This window comes from Dermochelys coriacea, chromosome 7 (assembly GCF_009764565.3).
Source record: "Dermochelys coriacea isolate rDerCor1 chromosome 7, rDerCor1.pri.v4, whole genome shotgun sequence".
In the NCBI taxonomy this organism is placed as follows: domain Eukaryota; kingdom Metazoa; phylum Chordata; order Testudines; family Dermochelyidae; genus Dermochelys; species Dermochelys coriacea.
Window position 1 is genome coordinate 39,149,508 of NC_050074.1, and position 20,617 is coordinate 39,170,124.

Here is a 20,617-nt window from a genome sequence, read left to right on the forward strand (position 1 = left end):
TATTTGCACATGCTTAGTTAGTTAGGTGAGAGAAAGCACAAAAGGCAATGAGAAGGTGTAGCAACCAGTAAACTTAACCCAGACATATAGGGCTAATTGGAACTGTTAAAGATACTTGGTTGAGATTTTCACAGCAGATTAGAGGATTTAGGAACACAGCTCCCATTAACTTCAATGGTAGTTGCATGGCTAAAACTTAAGTTGGCTTTGAAAACATCAACCTATATTTATAATTACAACCATTTTCTCTCATCTTCCTTTAGCTCAGAAGACAAACATTTGAACCCAATTTAGTGAAGGAAGCTTAGTTTAATCATCTAAACATCGCAGCACATAGGATCTTTGCATGAAACATTCAATTTCCATCAGATCAACTCACCCTTCAAAGGTAGGCGAATGGAGTACCATGAAACTTGCTTTGCACAAACCCTGGTCCAGTTTCCAGAAAGGTTCCGGCTGCTTTGAACGGACAATAAGCATCCTTTCCCATTTATTCCTTTAGGTGTAGAGTTTTGGCCTGCTGCTCTTCATCAACATTTTCCATTACTGTGCAGCGTGCTGTGCATCAGCAAACAGCTGCTTTTGACCCCAGCAGTGGCTACATTTCAGTTCTGCAGTGTGGTGTCACAAAAGTGACACCACAGTTAAGGTTGTGCCAAATTTTCAATTTGGTAACGACAAAGTTATTTAAAAATTGTGTGTTTTGAATTGTAGAATTGATTTGAATGCTCTGAAGGGCAGGAGTGGGGAGAAAAGAGAAGGGAAAAATCATCCGGAGTTTAGTTAAATCTATTCCAAAAACCACGTGATAAAAAAAAATTCTTGACTGTCCTACCTTTTCTTCAAATCCCTTTTAAATATAAAACCAAGCAGCCTAAGGTGTAGTGCGTGTAATTCTTTAGTATGTGTTGTCCAGGCCAATGTTTGTTAAAAGTTTTAACTTGTTGGACCTGAGCAATGTTGAATCAGAAGACCTTTCTAAATTAATGGACTGTGGGACAGTCAGACATGCCCATCTGTTGATGTAAGAGAGTAGGAGATGGCCATTAAGGTTTTGCAAGTGCAGGTTGAATGAACTTAGGGTGGGTATTGCTTTTCATTATTTGCAAAAAGAAAAAAGGAGTACTTGTGGCACCTTAGAGATTAACAAATTTATTTGAGCATAAGCTTTTGTGAGCTACAGCTCACTTCATTGCATTCAGTGGAAAATACAATGGGGAGATTAATATACACAGAGAACATGAAACAATGGGTGTTATCATACACACAGTAAGAAGAGTGATCACTTAAGATGAGCTATTACCAACGGGGGGGAGGGGGGAAGAAGAGCAAGAAAATTTTTGTAGTGAAATCAAGGTGGGCCATTTCCAGCAGTTGACAAGAACGTCTGAGGAACAGTGGGGGCCGGGGGTGGGGGAATAAACATGAGGAAATAGTTCTACTTTGTGTAATGACCCATCCACTCCCAGTCTCTATTCCAGCCTAAGTTAATTGTATCCAGTTTGCAAATTAATTCCAATTCCGCAGTCTCTCACTGGAGTCTGTTTTTGAAGTTTTTTTGTTGAAGAATAGCCACTCTTAAGGTCGGTAATCGAGTGACCAGAGAGATTGAAGTGTTCTCTGACTGGTTTTTGAATGTTATAATTCTTGAAGTCTGATTTGTGTTCATTCATTCTTTTACGCAGAGACTGTCCAGTTTGACCAATGTACATGGCAGAGGGGCATTGCTGGTACATATCACATTGGTAGATGCACAGATGAACGAGCCTCTGATAGCATGGCTGATGTGATTAGGCCCTATGATGGTGTCCCCTGAATAGATATGTGGACACAGTTGGCAATGGGCTTTGTTGCAAGGATAGGTTCTTGGAGTAGTGGTTCTGTTGTGTGGTTGCTGGTGAGTATTTGCTTCAGATTGGGGGGCTGTCTGTAAGCAAGGACTGGCCTGTCTCCCAAGATCTGTGAGAGTGATGGGTCGTCCTTCAGGATAGGTTGTAGATCCTTGATGATGCGTTGGAGAGGTTTTAGTTGGGGGCTGAAGGTGATGGCTAGTGGCGTTCTGTTATTTTCTTTGTTGGGCCTGTCCTGTAGTAGGTGACTTCTGGGTACTCTTCTGGCTCTGTCAATCTGTTTCTTCACTTCAGCAGGTGGGTATTGTAGTTGTAGGAATGCATGATAGAGATCTTGTAGGTGTTTGTCTCTGTCTGAGGGGTTGGAGCAAATGCGGTTATATCGTAGAGCTTGGCTGTAGACAATGGATCTTGTAGTGTGATCTGGGTGAAAGCTGGAAGCACGTAGGTAGGAATAGCGGTTAGTAGGTTTCCGGTATAGGGTGGTGTTTATGTGACCATCTCTTATTAGCACCGTAGTGTCCAGGAAATGGATCTCTTGTGTGGACTGGTCCAGGCTGAGGTTGATGGTGGGATGGAAATTGTTGAAATCATGTTATGTATTTCTGCAGTACTGGAGGCTATGGTGGGTGCTTGGGGTGTTCTAATGCAACTTTCACTGTTACTAAGCAAAGTTTGTGTTTGTATGTGGGTTGTGAATTACTTTGGGATCCTTTGGGTTGAAAGGCAAAATAAGAATATAAACTGTTGTTATGCACTATTTAACTGAATGCATAGGCACCAACTCCATGCTCAGCACCCACTGGTAGCCTCCCTATCAGCTCCCCGACCTCCTTCAGCACCTCCTGCCCACCTGCAGAATAGAGCCTCCCCCTCCCTCATCACACCCCCCCCCCGACGCTAACAGCTGTTTTGCGGCACGCAGGAGGCTCTGGGGAGGAAGAGCAAGTACGCAGCGTGCTCACAGGAGCGGGTGGAGCAGGGGCGGGAAGAGGCAGGGTGGGAGTGGGACGCTGGGGGGAAAGGCCTGGATCAGATCTCAGGGTCAAGCATGGCCTGGCACTTCGAAAAGTCGGTGCCTGTGACTGAATGAGCTATACTGTGATAAGAGTGCTTGTACCCGTGACGAAAGAAATAAGCAATATTCTTTTAGCACTTATTCTCATCTTCCCATCTCTCCAGCAAATTTATTGCTCAGGGAATAAGTGAATCAAGCCTGCAGATTCTTTAATCAGTCTTGACTTTTATTATGCTCACTTGACCCAGGACTTTAATTGCCATTATTTACTTTTATATATGGAATCCAAGAATCCTCTATATTTGTAGAGAAGCACATGAATGTACAAAATGCAGTCTGGTAACTACAGTAGTTATATTACTATTTTTCACTGACATGGTTCATTATTATTTGTGTTTCACTATTCAAAGTATGGAATAAATTGCATTACTTACTGCAAAAGTCAGAAGCAGGAATTTGTTCAAGAGCATAGGGTTTTCAAGGGCAGTCCCCGATTTTATCGTCTCCCATATCTGTCAATGGACCAAAAGAAGCATATGGAGAGATTCATTCATCTTTCCTTCTTCCATACATGTTAAAAGCTCAAACTAATCATAGACAAGACATGTAGGGCTATAAGGGGCTTCAAGAGGTCATCTACTCCAGCCCCTAGTGCCAAGGCAGGATTAAGTAATATTCTCAGTAATTTAGGCAAGACTTTTCCCTACTTAATTCAGCCCATGCTCTAATAAATGCTCACCCCATAAGCAGGCATTTCAACAAAGGCATTTCTGGTTTGTCCTGGCGTCTTGAGAATTACAAATGACAGTTCTACTATTATAGGCTTTACATTTCACTTTCATTCTGCCAGGTAAGGATCAGAAGCACAGAACTCATCCAGAACTACGTCTCCCATATGACAGACAGCCTATACCAACAGATATCTAGGCTTAAATTTTGAAGGTTTTACATAATTACACATAAATATGATAATTAACATGTTTTTTCCTACAGCTACAGCCCCCCATATGGATGAATCATAACCAACACAGCAGCTTTGGGTTGGTTCATTCTCCTAGATCTCTCATCCTTGCGATATGTAGGGTACTGAAACTGAAAAATCCCAGTGGCAGGATCACAAGCACAAAAAAGTTTAGAAGTGCAGACAGGTGGTATGCTGTGCACAGTTAGAAACAAACTCAAATGTAGCTAATTAGTTCATTTTTGCATTCATTTATTGTACATTTGTGATGTTATGATTATTCATATACCAGGGGTCCTCAAACTGGGGGTCGCTGAGCAGGACTCAGCATGGAGGTTACTGAGAACCATCATTTAAACTGTTGCTGTCCAGAGGTGATCAGAAGCAAGCAGAAGACACTAAACTGCCTGCTCCGAAAGCAACTGTATCCCAAAGCCGGGGTTAGATGGGTCAGTGGGGGATGATAGTCTCTCCGTTGCCTGGGACGCAAACTGCAAAGTTGTTCACTAGCTTTCCCCAAATCCTATTTTCTCTGTAAATGTATTTAATTGTTAACCTCACCTCATTTGCTGCTTTTTCCAAAAGTGACTTCTTATCACAGGATTTGAAAGATTCAAAAGTGTTGGTGTTATATAATGTTCCGACAGCAGGACAGCAGTGTGCTGGGGTGGCAGCATTCCTAGACAGGAGACAAGGACACTCTTGGAACCACATACTAGCATTTTTGCCAGAGCTTTCATTAACGGTAACCAACGGGAACTCTCACATTAAGCTCCAATGATGCAGAGTTTTCCGAGCAGAGTAGTGACTTTATACATCACAATGAGGCAGAAGGCGAGTCAAGGACAGTTCCACTTAGAATGCTTGCAGGAAGTTACAAAAATGTGCTTGCATTCAGGGACAAAAGAGACATGCAACTCAGTAATTATTAGGATGACTTGATCAACTGAAGGCTTAGAAATGCAGAGGACACCTCATGACACAATGATAAATGCCACTGTGGTACTGGAGATAGGAAAGAGCTGGAAAATATTAGTTTTATACTTCTAACAAAGATTATGAAGATAGACAGTCTCGTGTGTATGGTTTGACCTGCCTCAATGAATTTGACCTGCCTCAATGAATTCCTCCCAACTTTTCAAAAGCATATGAGAATTCTGCCTTTTAAGGAGATGTTTTTATATATAATTACTGCTGAGCCCTCCGGGTTTTCCCCAAATGCTCCATTAAGTGTTTATAGCCTTTAAATTTAATTTAGCAGTTTTTGTGCTGTACTTCAGATCCCTAATAGAGGTGGAGACGCTTTGCCCCGATTCAGCAAAGCACATGCTTTAGTGCTTTATCAAATAGGAATCAGCTTAGGCACCTGATTAAGTGTATTGCTCACCGAGGGTCTTTTTAAGTAAAATTACTACTATTATTCATAAAAGCCTGCAAGACATTCCTTGCCTACTGCATTTTCCACATCATGGCAGTTACTCACTTATCTCTACAAGGTGCAAGGAGGTTCAAATGTCACATCATAAAGTAAATTTTCCACAAGCATTATGATTTTCTGTGAAGAGCCCCTTGAGGAATCTCTGGGATAAATCAATTTTCTTTTAAATTAAAAAAAAAGTAAAAAGTGATTCAGTCAGGAGTGGTACATTAAAAACAAATATAAAACAACATAGTACTAATGTTTAACAGATAAAATCTGTGGATTTTCTGACTTTGTTACCTATAGCAACATTAACTAGACAATACTCCTCATAGATATTAGTGTGTTTTATTCAATTTCTTTACTGGTAAAATGTGTGGTTTAGTAAATTAGGTTGCAATACTGCAAATACTTATATGCTTGCTTCATTCAATGGATGTGAGTAGTTCAATGACTTCCATGAGACTGTTTACATGTGTAAAGTTGCAGTGTTTGAAGGACCAAGGCCTTAATGATTATCAGAAAAGGTAAATTAATAATATACAGGACATGCAACTTCCGCAGAATTTAAAGTCAGAAGAGACCATTTTGATCATGTAGTCTGAATTCCTGCATAAAACAGGTAAGAGAATTATTCCATCCAGTAATTCCCACAGTAGAATTCTTCCTCACTGCATAAATGAACACTTGGTTGTTGTAATATTGCCATAAGAAATTAAAATAGCTATGATATCAAGTTACAAGTTTGTTAGGTTCACTCCCTCTGGGGTACTTGGCATTGGCCACTGTCAGTAGATAGGATACTGGGCTGGATGGACCTTTGGTCTGACCCAGTATGGCCATTCTTATGTACATACAATTTTTGTTTTCCACAATTTTCTTCAGTTCCCGATGTTAAAGTGTTTTCTGAGATGATTTTGTTGTGTTTCAATGTGACATTTACAATCTCCGGCAGGCAAATAATTCCAGTGGTAGCTCCTATCTTTTCAAAGGAATTAGTGAGGACAATTGTGAAAATCACACTGAGATATCAAAATGTGGGTAGATCCTCATTAAAATTCTGCTAATACTCTTAGAAGATACACACCAAGCATATTCGTAAGTGATTCGTCACTTGGTGTAACCATATTACCCCCTTTTTTTTAAAACTTCAAAATCACATAAAGTACTTACAAATCAAAGGCACTAAACTCCAATGTTAAACGAGCTGGTAGACCAAAAGGATCACCTGGACAAAAACAAAGTTTCTTTTAAATAACAACAGCAGCAGCAACTATGTCACAATAAAAACAACAGACCAAATATCAGAAGTGTAGCCCTGTTAGTCTGGATCTGTGAAAGCAGCAAAGAGTCCTGTGGCACCTTATAGACTAACAGATGTATCGGAGCATAAGCTTTCGTGGGTGAATACTCACTTCTTGCATCTGAAAAAGTAGGTATTCACCCATGAAAGCTTATGCTCCAATACATCTGTTAGTCTATAAGGTGCCACAGGACTCTGACGTTTTCACAGATCAAATATAGTTTCCTGAACTAAGGGTACAATCCTGCTCCCATTGAAATAAATATGAATAGAATAAGAATCTCTAGTTTTTCATATAATCACAGATTTTTTATATATATATATATATATATATATATATATATATATATATATATATATATATATATATATATATACACACACACACACACACACACACACACACCCCTCATATCAACTTCAAAAACAGACTCCAACGAGAGACTGCGGAATTGGAATTAATTTGCAAACTGGATACAATTAATTTAGGCTTGAATAGAGACTGGGAGTGGATGGGTCATTACACAGAGTAAAACTATTTCCCCATGTTATTTCTCCCCCCACTGTTCCTCAGATGTTCTTGTTAACTGCTGGAAATAGCCTACCTTGCTTGTCACCATGAAAGGTTTTCCTCCCTCCCCCCCTGCTGCTGGTGATGGCTCATCTTAAGTGATCACTCTCCTTACAGTAAAAAGAAAAGGAGTACTTGTGGCACCTTAGAGACTAACAAATTTATTAGAGCATAAGCTTTCGTGAGCTACAGCTCACTTCATCGGATGCATTTGGTGGAAAAAACAGAGGAGAGATTTATATACACACACACAGAGAAATGTTCTCTGTGTGCGTGTATATAAATCTCTCCTCCGTTTTTTCCACCAAATGCATCCGATGAAGTGAGCTGTAGCTCACGAAAGCTTATGCTCTAATAAATTTGTTAGTCTCTAAGGTGCCACAAGTACTCCTTTTCTTTTTGCGAATACAGACTAACACGGCTGCTACTCTGAAACCTATCTTTTTTCTGTGTCTTATTATGACTGTGAAATATTTTGTACACATAGTACAAATTCTTATAACAGAAATATAATTAAACAAAAGACAACGGGAGAAAATCTGGTATGCCTAATAAAAAGTTCAGTTTTTACCTACCATTATAGTAGTAGCCTTTGATTCCTTTCGGAGTCTCATCTAATCTATACTCATTGAGTTTCTTCTGTGTCAGCTCATGCCAGAATCCTGCATCCAAGGCACTGGTGAAGGGAACAAACTGTAGCTTCGGGATTCCAGGTTCTAGGGGATTGTGTGTCTCACTACCAGCAGTTGCCATTATTTTATTCAATTAAAGCTGTTAAAAACAGACAAAAGTTCTGTGAGAAGAGTCATTCCTGATAGCTACTAATAGAGCTGATTATGTTGGCTTTGGAGGTTTATTTTAACAGTGTTTTGTTTTTCAAAGCCTAAAGATGTCATTTACAAACAAAATGACAAAATCTTTAGTATACTAGCCAAGCCCCCTCTCTCTGCAAGAAGCGAGAAATTCATTTGCGGAAGAGGGGTGTGCGTGTGCGTGCACACTCACGTACGTACGTACGTACACACACACCCCACCCCGTCCCGTCCCACCCCCTTCTGTAAATTTAAGTTCTCGCTTCTTCGGGAACATTTTTTCTTCAACATGCTCATTCAGTGCCAGAGAGACGCAAAGACAAAACTGGTCTAACTAAACCTAACAAACACCAGATTCAAGGGGTGGCCAAGAGACACTCCAGAAACCACATGTGGCCCAGTAGCCAGCGCCGGCCTTGTGGGGGGGGCTGCGCGACCGTCCAGGGCACCGTGCACGGGGGGCGGCGGGGGCTCACTCTACAGAGCGTCAGAACAACAGACACCCCCCGCCCAGCCCGGCTCCGCCCCTCAGCCCTGTTCACCTCAGCCGCGGTCCGCCACCATCCCCCGCGCCGCCGGCCCCTCCGACCGCTCCGCCTCCGAGTCCGCCCAGCCCCCCTCGGCCACCATCCCCTGCTTCGCCTCCTGCGCAGCCCCGCTCCGCCGGCGCCGCCTGCCTGTCTCGCCTCGCCCCGCCTCCACCTGCCCCAACTCCTCCCCCTCCTCCGCCCCGCCCCCATCACCCGCTCGGCTCCCAGCCCCGTCCGCCATCGCCGCTCGCCGCTCCGCCCCCGGCCGAGCTCAACCCCAGTCTCGCCCAGGGCGCCATCTTAGGCGAGGCCGGCTCCTCGTCTTTAAACAATTGGCCTGTTTCCCGTAGCTTAGCTCCTATGCCCGCAGCAACCCCTTTCTTCCATTTGCTGCGGCTGTCCCCACGAGTGAATTATGCTCGAGTCACCTGGAGACGGGTCTAGCGCAAACAAAATCTAAGAGATGGGTGCCAGAAGGGAAGGTGGAATAAGAACTAAATCAGGGAAGCGAAGAGCCGGCCGGGGGCCGACTGAAGCGTCCCTCTCCCCGCTCAACCTCGCTTCAAAGCGTTTGGCCACCCTGATAATCAACATAGCTGGGAAGTGTTGCCAAAAAGCCAGTTTTGAAACAAATTTGATTTGAATGGGGAGGAAACACTCCCTACCTTTGATGAATGTGTTTCAACGTTTTGTCTTACATGAGTGAAATTAATTTAGCAAAACCTACAAATAGCAAGTCTGAAAAAAAGCGTAGTGTCGGCTCTTCATTCATTTGTGAATAAAACAATCCGTTCCGAAACATATTTTGCTGACTGCTATCACGGAAGACTTATCAAATTGGAGTTGTACCATACAAGCAGGGATGTTTACATTTTAGAAGGCCTTTATCCACTTTTATTTGGCACGAACTTAAAATGTTGTAAAAATGAACTTTCAGAAAAAGCAAACGCTAATGTTTTCAGAATTTTACACTAATCTTCCTGAAAGCAATGCTTAGTCAGCAAATAAACATTTCCTCCCTCCCCGCCATCTAAAACAAAGTTTACGGCACTAAGAATCTCAAAGTGAAGCAATTGTAGAGGAAAAGAAATGTAAATCTGACTTTATTGACTTTCATATTCTAAACTGAGGGAAATGTATATTCTTAACTAAGAGCTCAAATAATGACAATTTGGTGTATATATAGCATAGGTGAAGACGTACTTATAACAGTCAGCTTTTAAAACTGACATCTCTTTAGCCTGCTGCTGGGTATCAACCTGAAGTCTAATCCAGACCAAAAAATAAAGTAGTATGCCATCCATTGAGCCTCTCTGCCAGTGTCTGTGGTTTTACACTCATACCAACTTATTTTTACATATTTTTCTTTTCCCCAGTTTTAACCCAGAAGCCCCACATCAAGAAGAAGGGAAACATAGCAGAATATACAGAGTTAAAAGTGAAAATGATTGTATATTAAGCTGTTCTCAAATGCACATCATAAACAGACTGCAAAAAAAATTGTATTATTTCTCTAATCTCTTTCACTTATTGTAATTTAATGAGTGTGTAAAATATTTACAGGCAGAAGTGCAATTTTGAGATTGATAGTGTCCCTTTAAATGCTGAGACAAAGTGGGTGTGGTAATATAATCTCACCCACCCTGTCTCTACATTGTGGGACCAACATGGCTACAACAACACTGTATCAATGCTGGGTTTACAATGGTGCCAGTAGCTCCATGGAGCTGGGTCTATGCTCAGAAGGGGCCCTGGCCTACTCTGCTTGCACTGCGCCATGAGACCCCGCTCCTTTCCCTGCCCACCACTTGGTCCTCTGAGGGCTCCTCTCTGCCCCCTCGCCTCACCCCCCTGCTCCTCTCTGCCCCCTGGCCAGACCCGAGTGCACCCCAGCTCCAGGCAGTCTCTGTTTCCCACCACCTGTGGAGCCCCATCTGTCTTCCCAGAGCTGAGCCACCTAGGACTGGTGCAGAAGCTTGACCAGTCTCAGCCAGGTGGAGGGGACAGGACAATGTGGGGGACTTGGGTGGGCCCCTCCAGGCAAGGCGTCTTGACTGATTGCACAACTCCTGAAGGGGTAGAGCAATTCCCAGCCCCGGGGCCAGCCTTGGCTGTGCTGCTGGCTCAGCCCAGCAGGCACAATCACCTCCCAGAAGAGCCGGTGAGTACAGCCAGGAGAGAGGGTTTGGGGGAGTGGGTCTCTGGGAAGTCTGGAGGGGGCAGGGAAGATCTGTGTATGTTCGGGCACTAGGGAGTGGAGGTTCTGTGGGGGTGCTGGACAGTTGTGGTGGGGCTGGGCAGGGGAACATTGGGCCTGGGTGGTGTGCAGGGCCCTGTGCATTTGTATGTGGGGAATCTGGGAGGGCTGTGGGCATAGGGAGTCGGAGGGTGTTGTGCAGGGGGGCTGTGTGGCGTGACATGGGTATGCCACAGAGGGGAAGGAGTAGGCTGGCAGCACAGGGCCGGGCAGGCCACTGTGTGTCTGGCAACTGCTGGTTTGTAAATAGTGCCCTTGCACTGGGCTGGGTGGAGTGGGGCCACCTCTGCCATGCAAGATATAATGCCATGAAAGATATAAAATAGACATTACTTTTAAAAAAAATATATTTTATAAATCTCAGAAATTACTTTACAACCATGATAACTGAGTTTGCTTTTATTTCAAAATCATCAGCACTCAACCCACCTAATGCCACAATCATCCTGCCACTGTCAAAAGCATTTATTCATATCTTTTTGTATCAAAACTTTCTTTCATCAAACTAATACCTCACTATTTTCTAAGTAGTTTTCTGAACTCTCTTCCATTTAAGTTGTGTACCAACAGTGCAAAAAGCTTATAATCAAAATACCAAATAGAAAAATCTTTAGATCCCCAATTAAATTGAAATAAATATTTTTAATGAAAACATAGCAATAATTAAGAGATTAAGGGCAGATTTTTAAAAGTATACAAGCACTGTTGATTTCCATGGGAGTTAGGCACCTAAGTAATTTTAAAAATCTAGCCCTAAATTTAAGAAGTACTCTTCTTTTTCTTCCAAAAATGACTCTTTGATTATACAGTATATTCTCACAAGGCCATATTGCGTCACTGATTTTTCACAAAACTCCCACTGACTTGTGTGAACAGATCAATGATCCTCGTCCAACACCATCTCCCTACAACACTGCAAGGAGATGCTCTGTAGTTTTGTTATATCACATCTTTGTTCAGATTGAACAATTTTCTAGTTTGTGGACCCCATAAACTCACGGGTGCTGACAGCAACAGAAAGGCTTCTGTAAGATTCTGAGTTCTTCTCCCCTTCAATAGCTGGTCTGGAAAGGCAGTTCCTTCTCCAGGAGAATTTCTGAAATCTAACAGAGCTAGATTCAGAAAACCACAGCTACACTTTTCTTTGCGCAACATCTATCTCATGCAAAGTCTTTCCGGTCTGTATCATGCATTCAGTTATTCTATAATTTCTAAATACAACAAAGATATAACACTAAATCGTATCTTCCTGTTAAATCATGCAATCCCCTGCTGACTCATCATCAGATTCAGCTGAGGTCTATCATCAGATTCAGCATCAGACGTAATTTCTGCCAAGGTTTCAAACATTATGTTCAGAGTATGTATACAATCTCTCTCTCTCTTTCTCTCTCATGCACATACATGCACGCACACAGTTTACTCTTTACGACTGTTCTTCCTTACTTGTTAGTAAGTTTTGAGGGGCATCCTTCTATTTGGTTTTGATATTTTTCTCATTTCAGATTGAGAAAGCTGCATCATTCTATTTATAGTGCTCCACACTATATTAATTTTGTGAACACATATAGGACTGGTTTCAGAATAGCAGCCGTGTTAGTCTGTATTCGCAAAAAGAAAAGGAGTACTTGTGGCACCTTAGAGACTAACAAATTTATTTGAGCATAAGCTTTCGTGAGCTACAGCTCACTTCCATCGGATGCATTCCATAGTGGAATGCATCCGATGAAGTGAGCTGTAGCTCACGAAAGCTTATGCTCAAATAAATTTGTTAGTCTCTAAGGTGCCACAAGTACTCCTTTTCTTTTTACATATAGGACTGCATCATTGCATTTATGTATTTTTAGCAACAGCTGGATTTTTTTGGTACTCTGGATAAGTCTTATTTAATAGCGTCTCAAATCATTTACTGTTATACAGCAAAGTTTAATACCTATATCTATATATCCATATCTATATCTTGGTTTTAGACATTCTAATTTAGTTAGAATGTGGCTTTTCTATCATACTGTGCAATTATCACTATCAAGACAGCTTTACTTCATTTTGCATGGTGTACCATAGTGTCTATCTGAATGATTTTTTTTTTTGGCCTATCCCATCCTTTGAAAACCTAGATATTTCTTGGACACATGGTTACCACACATGTATATTTTGCTAATGCCATATATTTATGCCAAACACTATTACTTGTGATTTGGTGCTGCAAATATCAGAACAGAGACATCTAGTGGATGGTGCATACACGTACTGGGAAACTCTTTTAAAGAAACAATATTAAGCAACCTCTGAAATGTCCCAAAAAAGTTTATTTTAAGAATATGCCAAATAAAGCAACCAGGCATAAAGACATTTAAAAAAATAAATTCAGGTTTAATTCCTTAAGACTCCAATTCAGCAAGGTACTTGAAGTAAAAAGGCCTATTCCCATGCTTGAAATTAGGCACACGTTAAGTACTTTGCTGAATCAGTCTAAGAATGGCTCATCCTATAGATGTTCTACAGTAATAAGCAAATATTAGTTTACTCAGCCTAGTAGTAATAATAATACATCTGTGCTCGAGTACTTATTCCACCAGATATGGATGGATACAATTTAATAGGATGGTACAAGCAATAACATTGAAAGTAATTCTTTTAAGCAACATACAAAGCCTCTGCAAGACATTCCTTTCCACCTTGACTTGTGTTAACAATTCCTTTTAAAGAAATGCAAATAGTTTTCCTAAAGGGCCTTCAGAATCAATACTGTGAAAAGATTTAATAAGTTATAAACCGAATAGAGATACAAACTGAAGTTTTCCACAGAAATTTATAGCATACTGAAAAATGGAAATTTACCTATTTAATGTCTTTTCTACATTCATGACATAATTAAATTGACTTCCCAGCCACTACATCCTCTGCAACTAAAGATGTTTGATTACAGCCACCAGATGATCCAAACACTTCTCCAGTTAAAAAACTAGTATTTTGACAACATGCTGAAGTCTTGTGTGTTTACAGGAACACCACTGATAGACCGTACATATAAGAAACACTCGGCTTTAAAGTCAGATTTTGTAAATAAACCAATTTATTTATCTGTTGTTAGAATCATAGAATATCAGGGTTGGAAGGGACCTCGGGAGGTCATCTAGTCCAACCCCTTGCTCAAAACAAGGCCAGTCCCCAATTTTTGCCCCAGATCTCTAAATGGCCCCCTCAAGGATTGAGCTCACAATCCTGGGTTTAGCAGGCTAATGCTCAAACCACTGAGCTATCCTTCCCCAATGTTTTTAAGTGTTGTAGTAACACCCAATGTTTTTAAGCATGAAAGAATATAAAGTTGTCACTTTTTACATTTCTTTCAACTTGTCTCTAAACTCAGCAATGCCAGTCTCATATTCAAGTTTTCACTGCTGCAAGATTTGGGCCTCTAGCCCGGCATGGCTATGTTTGGTTAATTAATTTTTGTTACATTTTAACAGTGGAAACATTTCTATTGAACCTGGATTTTATAAAAGATGTAGACATTTTAATTTGAAAATAAATGTAGTTTGACTGTGGACAGGCTGTGCCAGAGGTAGCTTTTAAGACCTGCAGGTGAGGTCTGAAAGAATCCCTCCTGGCTTCTCCAACTTAGGCCTAACTAGGCCCAACTCAGAGCAGTGCTAGGAAAGTTAGACACTGACTCTGTATCGCCATCTGCTGTCTCAGAGGGGCACGCTGAGACCTAGGGCCTGGACCCTGGGTTCCTCCAACACCTGTTGAGCAAGCAGAATAGCCAGGACAAGGGCAGGTACTGGGGCTGGGGGTAGCTGGACCCCAGGGACCAGGAACGTGCCCCCCCCAGGGAACGGGAGCCAAGGAAAAGTGGAACCCCAGAGGACAAGGCACCTGCAGCCAGGTATGGGATGCACTGCCTGCCTGGGAGGGCCCCCAGGATCCGCTTGCCTGGCTCCCTGTGCTACCACTCCCATCCTACCAGCCCAACCGAAGGCAAGAAGCTCTCCACTCTCGCTCCCTCCCCACTACGGGCTACTCACCAGCTTCACCGCTATTTACTTCTAGCATCACTTGCTGGCACAGTCAAATGATGTCACCACTCCTTGAAGTGCCGCAGGGCGAGCGTTCTCAGCCATGACACTGAAGTAGATCATATAACCAAAAGGGAGTATGGTGAGCTGATGTGCATACGCCTGGGGTTTGCGCTGAACAGAGGTGTGACATTTACTGGGTGCAGTATTGCACTGTCACCCATTATAGGTCTAGGTGGCCTAACAGTCACTGACAACATTCCACCCCCTCATACATATTTGCTGCATGGTAATCTTGGCACGCTGCAGAATTCAGTATATTGTATTGTGACATAGAACTGCTCTGGCAGAAATCAGCATATTGTGACATGATAACCCTTTACATTCTAGAATTCACCATGTTGTGACACACCAGTTGGGTGCATTGCAGAGCTTGCGACATCATGACAGGTCCCAGCCTTGGTTTGTGACAAAACTTTCAGCATTGCATTAAAGTCCAGGCCATCACAGTACTTGACTAGACATGTCAGGTCCTCAGCTATTCCTGCACCACTAATCATGTCACGACAGGGCCTCTGACATGGTGCAGCAGTTGCTATGTTGTGATGCTGACCTCGCATCCATAAGGGCTATGACTTATGGATATTTTTTTTTTAAAAGAAAAGCACAAATTGCAGCCACCAGGGAAATGTCATGGCTTGCTGAAACACAGTCAATCTGAAATACTCTAGTAGCTGTGCTGTTCAGAACTTGCTTGGTTTTTGATTTGTAATTTCCTCTTGCTTAGCTTTTTGTAACAAATGAAAACATAAAAGGAGTACTTGTGGCACCTTAGAGACTAACAAATTTATTAGAGCATAAGCTTTCGTTAGCTACAGCTCACTTCATCGGATGCATTTGGTGGAAAAAACAGAGGAGAGATTTATATACACACACACAGAGAACATGAAACAATGGGTTTATCATACACACTGTAAGGAGAGTGATCACTTAAGATAAGCCATCACCAGCAGCAGGGGGGGGAAAGGAGGAAAACCTTTCATGGTGACAAGCAAGGTAGGCTAATTCCAGCAGTTAACAAGAATATCAGAGGAACAGTGGGGGGGGGGGGGTGGGAGGGAGAAATACCATGGGGAAATAGTTTTACTTTGTGTAATGACTCATCCATTCCCAGTCTCTATTCAAGCCTAAGTTAATTGTATCCAGTTTGCAAATTAATTCCAATTCAGCAGTCTCTCGTTGGAGTCTGTTTTTGAAGCTTTTTTGTTGAAGTATGGCCACTCTTAGGTCTGTGATCGAGTGACCAGAGAGATTGAAGTGTTCTCCAACTGGTTTTTGAATGTTATAATTCTTGACGTCTGATTTGTGTCCATTCATTCTTTTACGTAGAGACTGTCCAGTTTGGCCAATGTACATGGCAGAGGGGCATTGCTGGCACATGATGGCATATATCACATTGGTAGATGCGCAGGTGAACGAGCCTCTGATAGTGTGGCTGATGTGATTAGGCCCTATGATGGTATCCCCTGAATAGATATGTGGACAGAGTTGGCAACGGGCTTTGTTGCAAGGATAGGTTCCTGGGTTAGTGGTTCTGTTGTGTGGTGTGTGGTTGCTGGTGAGTATTTGCTTCAGATTGGGGGGCTGTCTGTAAGCAAGGACTGGTCTGTCTCCCAAGATCTGTGAGAGTGATGGGTCGTCCTTCAGGATAGGTTGTAGATCCTTGATGATGCGTTGGAGAGGTTTTAGTTGGGGGCTGAAGGTGATGGCTAATGGCGTTCTGTTGTTTTCTTTGTTGGGCCTGTCCTGTAGTAGGTGACTTCTGGGTACTCTTCTGGCTCTGTCAATCTGTTTCTTTACTTCAGCAGGTGGGTATTGTAGTTGTAGGAATGCATGATAGAGATCTTGTAGGTGTTTGTCTCTGTCTGAGGGGTTGGAGCAAATGCGGTTATATCGTAGCGCTTGGCTGTAGACAATGGATCAAGTGGTATGATCTGGATGAAAGCTAGAGGCATGTAGGTAGGAATAGCGGTCTGTAGGTTTCCGATATAGGGTGGTGTTTATGTGACCATCGCTTATTAGCACCGTAGTGTCCAGGAAGTGGATCTCTTCTGGACTGGTCCAGGCTGAGGTTGATGGTGGGATGGAAATTGTTGAAATCATGGTGGAATTCCTCAAGAGCTTCTTTTCCATGGGTCCAGATGATGAAGATGTCATCAATGTAGCGCAAGTAGAGTAGGGGCATTAGGGGACGAGAGCTGAGGAAGCGTTGGTCTAAGTCAGCCATAAAAATGTTGGCATACTATGGGGCCATGCGGGTGCCCATCGCAGTGCCGCTGATTTGAAGGTATACATTGTCACCAAATGTGAAATAGTTATGGGTCAAGACAAAGTCACAAAGTTCAGCCACCAGGTTAGCCGTGACATTATCGGGGATACTGTTCCTGACGGCTTGTAGCCCATCTTTGTGTGGAATATTGGTGTAGAGGGCTTCTACATCTATAGTGGCTAGGATGGTGTTTTTAGGAAGATCACCAATGGACTGTAGTTTCCTCAGGAAGTCAGTGGTATCTCGAAGATAGCTGGGAGTGCTGGTAACGAAGGGCCTGAGGAGGGAGTCTACATAGCCAGACAATCCTGCTGTCAGGGTGCCAATGCCTGAGATGATGGGGTGTCCAGGATTTCCAGGTTTATGGATCTTGGGTAGCAGATAGAATACCCCAGGTCGGGGCTCCAGGGGTGTGTCTGTGCGGATTTGTTCTTGTGCTTTTTCAGGGAGTTTCTTGAGCAAATGCTGTAGTTTCTTTTGGTAACTCTCAGTGGAATCAGAGGGTAATGGCTTGTAGAAAGTGGTGTTGGAGAGCAGCCTAGTAGCCTCTTGTTCATACTCCGACCTATTCATGATGACGACAGCACCTCCTTTGTCAGCCTTTTTGATTATGATGTCAGAGTTGTTTCTGAGGCTGTGGATGGCACTGTGTTCTGCATGGCTGAGGTTATGGGATAAGCGATGCTGCTTTTCCACAATTTCAGCTCGTGCACGTCGGCGGAAGCAGTCTATGTAGAAATCCAGGCTGCTGTTTCGACCTTCAGGAGGAGTCCACCCAGAATCCTTCTTTTTGTAGTGTTGGCAGGAAGGTCTCTGTGGGTTAATATGTTGGTCAGAGGTGTGTTGGAAATATTCCTTGAGTCTGAGACGTCGAAAATAGGATTCTAGGTCACCACAGAACTGTATCATGTTCGTGGGGGTGGAGGGGCAAAAGGAGAGGCCCCGAGATAGGACAGATTCTTCTGCTGGGCTAAGAGTATAGTTGGATAGATTAACAATATTGCTGGGTGGGTTACGGGAACCATTGTTGTGGCCCCTTGTGGCATATACTAGTTTAGATAGCTTAGTGTCCTTTTTCTTTTGTAGAGAAGCAAAGTGTGTTTTGTAAATGGCTTGTCTAGTTTTTGTAAAGTCCAGCCACGAGGAAGTTTGTGTGAAAGGTTGGTTCTTTATGAGAGTATCCAGTTTTGAGAGCTCATTCTTAATCTTTCCCTGTTTGCTGTAGAGGATGTTGATCAGGTGGTTCCGCAGTTTCTTTGAGAGTGTGTGGCACAAGCTGTCAGCATAGTCTGTGTGGTATGTAGATTGTAATGGATTTTTTACCTTCAGTCCTTTCGGTATGATGTCCATCTGTTTGCATTTGGAGAGGAAGATGATGTCTGTCTGTATCTGTGCAAGTTTTTTCGTGAAGTTGACAGATTTCCACTCTATACGGCTAAATTCAGTGCCTTGCATAATGACAGGTTTCAGAGTAGCAGCCGTGTTAGTCTGTATTCGCAAAAAGAACAGGAGTACTTGTGGCACCTTAGAGACAAATTTATTAGAGCATAAGCTTTCGTGAGCTACAGCTCACTTCATCGGATGCATTTGGTGGAAAAAACAGAGGAGAGATTTATATACACACACACACAGAGAACATGAAACAATGGGTTTATCATACACACTGTAAGGAGAGTGATCACTTAAGATAAGCCATCACCAGCAGCAGGGTGGGGAAAGGAGGAAAACCTTTCATGGTGACAAGCAAGGTAGGCTAATTCCAGCAGTTAAGTTAAGTAAGTCCAGTGGTTTTTGAATGTTATAATTCTTGACGTCTGATTTGTGTCCATTCATTCTTTTACGTAGAGACTGTCCAGTTTGGCCAATGTACATGGCAGAGGGGCATTGCTGGCACATGATGGCATATATCACATTGGTAGATGCGCAGGTGAACGAGCCTCTGATAGTGTGGCTGATGTGATTAGACCCTATGATGGTATCCCCTGAATAGATATGTGGACAGAGTTGGCAACGGGCTTTGTTGCAAGGATAGGTTCCTGGGTTAGTGGTTCTGTTGTGTGGTGTGTGGTCGCTGGTGAGTATTTGCTTCAGATTTGGGGGCTGTCTGTAAGCAAGGACTGGTCTGTCTCCCAAGATCTGTGAGAGTGATGGGTCGTCCTTCAGGATAGGTTGTAGATCCTTGATGATGCGTTGGAGAGGTTCTTTATTCTATCTGCTACCCAAGATCCATAAACCTGGAAATCCTGGACGCCCCATCATCTCAGGCATTGGCACCCTGACAGCAGGATTGTCTGGCTGTGTAGACTCCCTCCTCAGGCCCTTCGTTACCAGCACTCCCAGCTATCTTCGAGACACCACTGACTTCCTGAGGAAACTACAGTCCATTGGTGATCTTCCTAAAAACACCATCCTAGCCACTATGGATGTAGAAGCCCTCTACACCAACATTCCACACAAAGATGGGCTACAAGCCGTCAGGAACAGTATCCCCGATAATGTCACGGCTAACCTGGTGGCTGAACTTTGTGACTTTGTCCTGACCCATAACTATTTCACATTTGGTGACAATGTATACCTTCAAATCAGCGGCACTGCGATGGGCACCCGCATGGCCCCACAGTATGCCAACATTTTTATGGCTGACTTAGAGCAACACTTCCTCAGCTCTCGTCCCCTAATGCCCCTACTCTACTTGCGCTACATTGATGACATCTTCATCATCTGGACCCATGGAAAAGAAGCTCTTGAGGAATTCCACCATGATTTCAACAATTTCCATCCCACCATCAACCTCAGCCTGGATCAGTCCACACAAGAGATCCACTTCCTGGACACTACGGTGCTAATAAGCGATGGTCACATAAACACCACCCTATATCGGAAACCTACAGACCGCTATTCCTACCTACATGCCTCTAGCTTTCATCCAGATCATACCACTCGATCCATTGTCTACAGCCAAGCGCTACGATATAACCGCATTTGCTCCAACCCCTCAGACAGAGACAAACACCTACAAGATCTCTATCATGCATTCCTACAACTACAATACCCACCTGCTGAAGTAAAGAAACAGATTGGCAGAGCCAGAAGAGTACCCAGAAGTCACCTACTACAGGACAGGCCCAACAAAGAAAACAACAGAACGCCATTAGCCATCACCTTCAGCCCCCAACTAAAACCTCTCCAACGCATCATCAAGGATCTACAACCTATCCTGAAGGACGACCCATCACTCTCACAGATCTTGGGAGACAGACCAGTCCTTGCTTACAGACAGCCCCCCAATCTGAAGCAAATACTCACCAGCAACCACACACCACACAACAGAACCACTAACCCAGGAACCTATCCTTGCAACAAAGCCCGTTGCCAACTCTGTCCACATATCTATTCAGGGGATACCATCATAGGGCCTAATCACATCAGCCACACTATCAGAGGCTCGTTCATCTGCGCATCTACCAATGTGATATATGCCATCATGTGCCAGCAATGCCCCTCTGCCATGTACATTGGCCAAACTGGACAGTCTCTACGTAAAAGA

The 20,617-nt window shown here is 43.1% G+C and overlaps 1 protein-coding gene across 14 annotated transcripts in view; it reads right to left on the bottom strand.

Moving 5' to 3' along the window:
* Positions 1-11,852, bottom strand: part of ATG7 (autophagy related 7) — a 267,326-nt gene extending 255,474 nt beyond the window's left edge. For 4 of the 14 annotated variants that reach the window (XM_038408827.2, XM_043519111.1, XM_043519110.1 and 1 more), the window contains exons 1-5: positions 11,722-11,850; positions 7,699-7,894; positions 6,423-6,477; positions 4,391-4,508; positions 3,303-3,380 (exon numbers count right to left, since the gene is read on the bottom strand). In XM_038408827.2, the coding sequence (XP_038264755.1) occupies positions 3,303-3,380; positions 4,391-4,508; positions 6,423-6,477; positions 7,699-7,876 (429 nt within the window). In that variant the 5' untranslated portion in view covers positions 7,877-7,894; positions 11,722-11,850. Of the gene's footprint in view, positions 1-3,302; positions 3,381-4,390; positions 4,509-6,422; positions 6,478-7,698; positions 7,895-8,477; positions 8,615-8,637; positions 8,761-8,868; positions 8,890-11,721 lie in introns of those variants that run through there. The other 10 variants (XM_038408829.2, XM_038408826.2, XM_043519112.1 and 7 more) reach the window with 7 other exon arrangements.
* Positions 11,853-20,617: the final 8,765 nt, after the last annotated feature.